The sequence below is a fragment of the Gopherus flavomarginatus genome, chromosome 7 (genome assembly GCF_025201925.1).
Source record: "Gopherus flavomarginatus isolate rGopFla2 chromosome 7, rGopFla2.mat.asm, whole genome shotgun sequence".
Lineage (NCBI taxonomy): Eukaryota > Metazoa > Chordata > Testudines > Testudinidae > Gopherus > Gopherus flavomarginatus.
Genome location: NC_066623.1, coordinates 84077001 through 84086202, shown reverse-complemented (window position 1 = coordinate 84086202; position 9202 = coordinate 84077001). Strand labels below are relative to the sequence as shown.

At 40.3% G+C, this 9202-nt stretch overlaps 1 protein-coding gene across 16 annotated transcripts in view; it reads right to left on the bottom strand.

The window, feature by feature from the left end:
- Positions 1-924: 924 nt before the first annotated feature.
- ZNF644 (zinc finger protein 644) overlaps positions 925-9202 on the bottom strand; it is an 80705-nt gene continuing 72427 nt past the window's right edge. For 15 of the 16 annotated variants that reach the window (XM_050962102.1, XM_050962105.1, XM_050962099.1 and 12 more), the window contains 2 exons: positions 3130-3232; positions 925-2546 (listed from right to left, as the gene is read on the bottom strand). In XM_050962102.1, the coding sequence (XP_050818059.1) occupies positions 2354-2546; positions 3130-3232 (296 nt within the window). In that variant the 3' untranslated portion in view covers positions 925-2353. Of the gene's footprint in view, positions 2547-3129; positions 3233-8873; positions 8987-9202 lie in introns of those variants that run through there. The other variant, XR_007775453.1, reaches the window with a different exon arrangement.

Below are 9202 nucleotides of genomic sequence, written 5' to 3'. Positions count from 1 at the left end.
TGGCGCTTTACAGTGCTGCAAATTTCTCACTCTGGGGTGTGAAAAAACATCCCCCTGAGCGCAGCAAGTTACAGCGCTGCAAAGCGCCAGTGTAAACAGTGCCCCAGCGCTGGAAGCGCGGCTCCCAGCCCTGCAAGCTGATCCCCATGAGGAGGTGGAGTACGTGCAGCGCTGAGAGAGCTCTCTCCCAGCGCTGGCACCGTGACCACACTCACACTTCAAAGCGCTCCCGCGGCAGTGCTCCCGCGGCAGCGCTTTGGAGTTTCGAGCGTAGCCAAGCCCTAAGACAGTGGCTTTCAAACTTTTTTTTACTGGTGACCCCTTTCACATAGGAAGCCTCTGAGTGCGACCCCCCCCCTTATAAATTAAAAACACTTTTTAATATATTTAACACCATTATAAATGCTGGAGCCAAAGTGGGATTTGGGGTGGAGGTTGACAGTTCGCAACCCCCCATGTAATAACCTTGTGACCCCCTGAGGGGTCCCGACCCCCAATTTGAGAACCCCTGCACTAAGAATACATTACAATACCTCTCTAACGACTTAAGCCTAGATATATAGAGAGCTATTTTTGCAAGATATTAGCAAGTACTAGTATGGAGATTATTTCAACTTTATAAAAAAAATCATCCTGACATTTACACCAACCAATGTAATACATCTGTGAAGAGATCATATTATGTTGTGAGTAAACGTATTCTACTCTGGATCACTAATGAGGAGAGTCTAATCTCAAGCAAGACAAATCAACTTCTCATGAACTGTTACTTCATACATAACACAAATAAGAAATGCTTCACATTATAGACATTTATATTTTGTTTAAACCTTTTTATTTAGAGATTTTTCTGGTAAGGAGATATACCATAGGAAAGCAATTTCATTGGCAGTGAGGTATGTATATACTCTACCAAAATACTCCTTGCTTTAACTGCTTTTAACTTTATTTACATATAAAGAAAATATCAATGCATATTCTTGATTTAACTACTGCTTTAGTTACCCTACATGAATAAAATGAAATGTTACTTGCATACAAAACTGATTTGTAGAGGAATCTGATTTACTGATTAAAAAATTAAATCACGTTTTGATGACAATTTAAATGAACAAACACAATTTATCATGACCAAGACACCTGCACCATATTGTCCATCCTCACAGCACATTTATTCAGTAATTCCGCAAGTAGGTCCTCAGCATGAGCATAGTGTTACACAGTTTTCATACATAGAATCACATCCAAAACAAGTTCTAAAATTTAAATTGTAAACATTCTCTTCATATGTAGAAACATTTCAATGTGTTCAAATTTGTTAAAATGATCAAAAAAATTTAAACAGAATTATAAATGAAAAGTCTAGTCCTAAACTGTGTAGTGAGCAGTTCTTATTAGTACATTTCTACAGTGTTAAATAAAGTAGTACAGAGGCAAACTGTTCTGTAAGCAAGTCAGACTTTAAGTAAAACATCATAAGGAAACAAACTTTAAAAAAATGCTTTGCAATAAAGAAAGTTGGATTTGAATCTACTATGATACAAAAACAAAGGGTAAATGACATCTTTGTTGACAAAGTAGGAGGTAGCATGGATGCACCACTTTATTGTTAGTGAGAAATGCAACTGAAGTAAAGAATACTTCCTTACCACAAATAATTTCCAGTACTATGTACATATTTCTCTTAGAAATATTTGTTTAAACAAGTTTCCCTCCACTTTTTAGTACAAAAAAGCCTCATATGATTTAAAAAAAACAACACTTACACACCTAGATGGAATAGTACTAATTGCCCTATTTGAATGAAACAGTCTCTTGAACTAAGAAGTACATGATATTTAATGCCCTAAGTTGAGTAAGTTGTATTAGCGGTTCTTGGTATTATACAAAACACTACATACATACAAACAAAATATAATATCTTATTTTACTATGCAAGTGTGTTTTTTGTGTGTGTGTGTTTTTTTGTTTTTGTTTTTTGAATAAACAGAGCCTTGATTCTGGTAACACTGCAGAGGGCATGGTTTGTTTTTATTAAAATCTGTCTATAAGTACCCATGTGCAACAATTTAAAAATGGCTGCTTACATGTAATGATCTTGTATTGATAGTGAACACAGTAACTGACAAAAACATAGTAAACCTTAAAAACACATCTGCCACCCTATATAAAATATAAAGACTACTTACTGTAACTGTTAAGTACTCAATTTGTTTTGATGTTACTGTAATTCACTTTCCCTACTTCTCTGGCTTTAGGATTTATAAACATAATTTAGTGTAGCAATATTTTTTAAAAAATGACAAAGTATTTCAAATTTACATCCAATTCAAATTTAAAAGGTTTCCTTGTTCTATGATGCTGCTTCTGCCATCAGTAAAGAAAATGAAGTTTCAGTAATTGCAGCAGGCTTTTTAAGTAGCGATGTGACCTCAACCATGCCAGCCCCAGTCCGTGGAAGATTTGCATTGACGATGTGTCTCTGCAAGTGCTTTATCCAGTCTTCCTGAACAGACAATGGTCCTCGAAAGACCAGACCACAAAACCTGTGCAAATTTTAAAATCATTCCATCAAGAATTTATATTAGCATTAAACAAAGTACAGGTCAGCAGACATTGCTAAGGATTAAGAATCATACAGAAAGTAAACTTTTCTCCTAAAAGCTCATTTTAATATATTTTTTAGATGAAAACCCTAATAGTTTCATAGTTAATTCAACAATACTTAATGTTTCAACTGACTACGAAGATATAAACACAAGATTGAAGTTTATACTATAAATTATACCTTCACATTTGTAATGCGATAGTTAATGGCCCATTTCCATTAATAGGCTTCTGTTTGTTTTGTGCAGGGGAAGAACACTGCCCAAATATGAAATATGGAAAACACATTTTCAGGCAGGAGAGGGAAAAAAAATCTGTTCCAAAATGTAAAACTGTTTCAGGTTCTTTTTTGTTTAGGTTAATGTAATATTCAACTTAGTTGTTTGTTTTGCTCAATATTGACTTTTTAAATCAAATGCAGTTACAATATATTTCTGAATATTCTTACGTAAAAGCAACAATATATAACCTCTCCCAGATACTGTAATTTCAGTTAACCAGTTATAAAAATCCTGTATATACCTGCATCGGAGTATGTAAACTTCATCAGCACTATGAGGTAATGGCAGCATTTTTTTCTTGCTTCCAGATCTTGATCTTGACTTTTTTTGCTTACAATCTAAGGCTAAGAAGGAAGGAGAACATTTTCCATATATAAAAGTTAACAATTAAAAGTTAGTCCTAAACCAAATAGAAATATTCAACAAACCTTCATTTATAACCATGCTGAAAAACCCATTTATTTTCTCTTACTGTGCCCTGTTAAATTGCCATCTAAATTCCAAAACTTTCAATTACCTTTCAAACTCAGAGAATGATTCACAAAGAAGCAAAGATAGTCTTTTCCTATCTTTGTTTATCTTAGTGTTTGTTCTCCTCTAAAAACCATAGGACAATCATGAAGCTAGATACTTTTTAGTTCCAGCAAGCACTAGTAACTGTTATTGTGGAATTACCTGGAATTACCCAATGACAGTTTGAACTTCCCTTTCATTCTTGAAACTTTTTCGGTCATGGAAGATCTGTTGATAACTATAGTTCAAATTATGTTATAAAAATACAGTTACAGCTTCAAAATGTTAACACATTCAAGCTAATTTGATTTAAATCCAAAACATGAATGAGAACTTCTGTCTGCAAGGAGGTCTTGTTTACATCTGCTACAACAGTGAGGAATGCACAGTCATCTGCTCACATCATTCAAGCGCCAAACCGAAGCAAAAGTTTTGGTCCTGTCCTGTCTCTGGGACTCTTAGCTGAAGCTTTCTTACCATTTGTCTATTCAATGGTTAAAAAGGAATAATAAGAAAACAGGGATTATGAACCTCTGTGATAAAGTCTGTCAACCTATTACAAATGTATAGAGATGAAAGAGCCACTTGCTGAATCACTGTCTTATCAGGTGTTTGAACTATGCATGAAGGTACAGCATAAATACTGCTGAAGCATACTAGCATGTGGATTTAGGATTAAGAGGGGCTGAGCCCTCTAGGGGCAGAGGAAATAGAAGTTTGCAACAGAGGCCTTGCAGGGAAAAACTCTATATCAGCCATGGTTGGGAAATAACTTTAAACTGCACTTGACATTGTGTAATGATTTACACTTACCATGAAGCTAAACTCAAGGGAGAGTCTGGAGGCATGTGGAAACATTAACTACTCCTAAACATGAACACGAAACACTAATGACATAGAACTACCAAAGTAACAGTAATGGAAAGGGCATCAGCAGCACCGTGGACAGTCACTCTAGACCAGAGGTTCTCAAACAATGAGGCACAGGCACCAGTTTTCTGCCTTTTGGCCAGCAGTTAAGTGCTCCCAGAGCAGACCCAGAGCTCTGCCCTGCCTGGGGGAAGGGCAGAAGGGGCCAGAGCTCTGTCCAGAGGACAGTGCTGGGACAGTGGACAGCCAGGGATCTGTGGGGGAAGCAGCTTGCAGGGGCTCCCCTGCTCCACCCCCCAACTTATCTCTGCCTACAGCAGCACAGGGATTCTCCTGATTCCCCATCTTTTCTCCAGTAACACAAGGCCTGCCATCCCTGCCATCTTCCCCATGTGCTCTGCTCACCAGCTCAGCTGGGGCTCGGAGATCCCCGGGGGGCTCTCCTCTTTGGCTGAAGCTCCTCCGCAATATCCCAGGGGCTCCCTTCCATCCCCTTCCACCCAGCCCAGCCACATACACGGGGCTCCCCTCCACTCCTGCCTCAGCCCGGCCCTGCAATATCCCCTCCATTTGCTACTGAGCTGCTGTTCATCCCTGGGCTGCTGCGCTGGATGCATTGGGCTTAGCAGAAGGGTTCTCTTTCCCCAGCTGCTGCAGCTGTTCATTTCCAGCTGGTGCCCCTATCATGACAGCAGCCCTTATGCAAAGCTGGCTCTTTGCTCTGCAGAGGCTATTGACACTGCCTTCCTCTCCATCCCTGGTGCTGGAGATTGGCTGCTTGCGACAGGGAGAAGCCACCATGGGGGTCCCTGTGGCAGTGGGGAGCCATGGACCCTGCATGGTTCCTGCTCAGCGTGACACACCACCTCTCCTGTAGCACCAGTGCAGCTAGACAGTAACCAGCTGGTCCTGGCCAGCAGCAGCCCAGCTCAGTCCCAGCTGCCAGCTTAGTACCCTGATGGACTTCCTGCTGCACCAGACCTATGCAGAACTCACAGTGCTGGCGAACCTCTGACTGTCATGCTCTGACCTGCCCCCCACCTCCCACCTGCACTAAATGGGGGGCCCTGTTCCCTGCCTGTAAGCCCAGGACAGCTGGGGCGGTGTCACGCAGTCAATAGTGTTATGATTTCCTAAAATGTTAGTGCAGTTTTATTTTAGTTGCTACAGTTTGTATTTTTTGGAACACAACTGTGAGATAGCACGAAAAATAATTTCTGCAATAAAATTAGTACTTTTGATACTCATATCCTTATTTTAACTATACTGATCACACCCTGCTACATTATTATTCATATTCTTGCGAAGTATAGGCTTTTCAGTTTTGTGTTGTCACTGTAAACGATGGGGGGCTGGGAGGTGCAATTTTCTCTCTCTCTCTCTCTCTCTCTAAGCTTCGGGAGGCTCACTGTGACAAAGTTTGAGAATCTCTGTTTTATGCTGGTGTTTCTCAGGTGCAGAAACATTAAGATGTAAAATCCTAATGTTTGCATTCTCTGATATACCAGTCAAGGATAATGACACAAAGACAATAGCACTCAAAGCCTCCTCTGCTTACGCATTCATACCAATTAAGAGAAAAGAGAGAGCATCACACTGCACCTTTGCATTTTTTTCCTACCATGGGTGAATATTCTGGGGAGCAGGGGATCCCTTTAGATGGACACTTGATCTATAGGTTTTAATCCAGTGGGCCAAACTTATTTTTAGAGGCCTTGTCTTCATCCCTGATTCTGTCCAACAGAATAACTATTTAAAGATTTCTGTTCCGCTAATTCTTTCCAGATAGAACCTCAAGGCCATAGTGTTCAGAAGCTGCCACAGAAACTAGCTACTGACTGAGTACCAAGATGTTCCCTCTCCCTCTATCATCTTATTGTTGTGGAAAGAGAGTAAGGGAGAAGAGATAAAGAGACAGCTGCCAAGTTGCTGATCCCTTTTCTGGAAACAATATTATCTAGAAAAAAGACTAAAAAGCCAATAGAAAACTCACTGACACTTCTGAGTCTTGAAGGTAGGAGAGAATTAAATTCAGACTCCAAATGGGTACAAAACAGGTATCCAGATAGGCTTATTTACACAAAGTTGAAGGAAGCCTTCTATTAGTAGATGAGGCCCAATGGTGTTCTCTTTGACAGCAGCAAGCAAAGGGCTCTGGACACAAAAGGTGCTGACAGCAAGGACTTTGTCAAGACCCTCTTGGAGAAAGTGAAGGATGTGATCAAGGGAACAGAAATTGGCCCTAATGCTTTATGGTAACATACAAGAACATATTCTATTTTCTATAATGGAGAGAAGACCATATCTTCCAAGCTTTAGGAAAGTATGAATTACACAGGAGTAGAAACCATTAAATTGGTGGCTTTGCCTTTACCACACCACTGGCACCTTATCTTTGGGGAGGATCACAGGACTGGAAGGGACCTCATGGATCATTAAGTACAGTCCTTGGCTATTGCAGGCAACACCATTCACAAATTTAAAACTAGTTGGGATGCTCATCCTCTCTGCTCTGCTAAGGAGTTTTGAGATCTTCAGGTGAAAGGTGCTCTCAGTACAAGGTACTAATTTTAATCACTTTGTGTCCTCTCATAGGTATCAAAGATCCTTTTCAGCCTCATCTATATAAATACATAAGTTTTTATGTAACTCTCAAAAATGCAGCATCTGAGCACCTTCAGCAAGAGATATAATCACCTGCACAGAGATATAATCTCTCCTCCCAGTCAGGAGGAACTGGGCTTAATTCAGTCTGTATTTTCCCCCCTTTAAATCTAGTATTACTGATGGACATCTTGCTCAAAAAAGCAAGGTTTGCATTTTGCCTGGAAGGTACTGAAATTTATGGCCATCCTTCTCTCTGAGAAGGATGACAGGATACTTCTCAGAGAGGAGACAGGATACCTGAGGCCTGGATACCAGTGTACCAGTAGAGAACAATTAGCATAAAAGGAGATCCATCTGGCAAGGTGAAAATAGTTCTACAACAATGGCTTTGCCTCTGTGGATTTTGCAGAACACCCCAGAGAGGAAAACTGGAGGAAACAGAGACCACAGCTCCATTAGATTGCCAAAGCATTGATGTGAGATCCTTCTGAGGTCAGTTAGCAGTTACAAAATCAATGACATTAAAGAACGTGAAAAAGGTCTACAAAGTGGCAGCCCTATACGTGTAGCAGGCTCTAAAAACCAGAAGGATGTCGCTCTTGTGAGATAAATGCTTTGTGGCTCAGAGTCTCTTAGATCAGATTTCTCTGGATACAGATAGACTTCAAGGCTAGATTCCCTCATTCCCATCAAAAAATTGGACTCTTCTCACTCAGGCAAATACTCTAGTGTTTCAGTGAGGCTATACCATCACTTGTGTCCTAATCCTAGCTTTTCTTACAAAGGGTTCCTGAAGGCTAGGAATTCTAGGACAGGGATGTGCAATCTTCTGAGAAAAACCTCCCTGACCATCCCACACTCAATTGGGCCCTAACATAGGAAAATGGAGTCTGGCATAATGCACCAAGAGAGGTGACTTTGCAATAGCCAGACAGGGATTTTACAGTGTGTAGAGGGAAGGAAGGAGAGAATGGGCAAGTAATTTTTTGCTGTGTCTAGTACACAGGCTCTAGATAGAATAACTCTAAAACACAGGACTGAAGAAGTCAGCGAAGATGTCCAGTGAATGCAGCCCCTCTCACATAGAGTAACAGGACTAAGGTTGGAACATAAGGATCAGTCCACATGAAACAATAGTAACAATAGACTTAGAAAACAAATTTACAAGCAATTCAAATGTTAAAACTGGCCATGCGTTGAAGTAGCATTCCACACAACACATTTGTCCCCTTTTCTTGTGGTTTTGACTTTGAGTACATTTCTTTACTTTTAACAGCACAAACTAGCATGAATATGCTTTCGGGTCATTGTAGGAGAGAAGGTAAGACCAAAACTTTTGGTAAAATTTGACTGATGCTTCTGATCAACATTCAGATGATTCATTCTCCAAACAGACTGGTATATGAGTAACTGTAAAACTGTCATCAAATTGCTAAAACTCAGGAGTAGTAAACTCACTTAAATTAAAGCCATGTGTGCACAAACACTTTTGATGCTCACATACTGTACTGACAGGATACTAAAACAAGCAGCACCAACTTAAGAATAACACAGTCTCACCCCTAGGTCACTTCTTCCAACCCAGCCCATGTTATGACCAAAACCGGTTATTTAACAACATCTGTCTGGTGGTTTCAATCCAGTTCCTAGTGGACAGTTTCCACATGACAAAGTAAAATTCCCACAAACAGCAGGCTCACTAACACTCAGCAAAGAGATAAAGAAATCTGAACCCCAACCAGCCTCCTGGAAATTCCTTAAGATTAGGGTGAGGCACATTGTCAAAGTGTATGGAAGCTCTGACTGCCACTACCTATGCCCATGTTGTGGACAGAGGGTATCAGTCTCCACAGCTGCCAACTATCACCTTTCATGAACACTATATGCAGTACAACAGTCTCTCTGAAAGAAGGCTTTTCCCTTCAACCTTGACTACCTGCTGTCTTAGTTGCTGCTTCTGAAAGCTGTGTGTGACTGACTGGATTCACTGCTCACCAAAAGCTCTGATTCAGCATGGCAGAGTAGAGGAACAACCAATTTAAAATAGAAGATAATTGAAAATCTTTGGAAAGATCACTTGGAGGAGCTCCAGTTCTGTTGAGAACACACTATTTAAAAAAGCATACACACATTAGGTAAACAGGCTGCATATACTCAATTTCACAGCACAGTGTCAGCATGGCAGGAAAGACTCAGTCTCACGGAGGTGGCAGATTAAAATGTATGCCCAATATGAGTGGGCAGCAGCATGGATTATGTTGAAAATTGTAACTAGTGGTTCTTCGTTGCACATCTTTAGGTCCAATGAAATTCTCAGGCTGTGA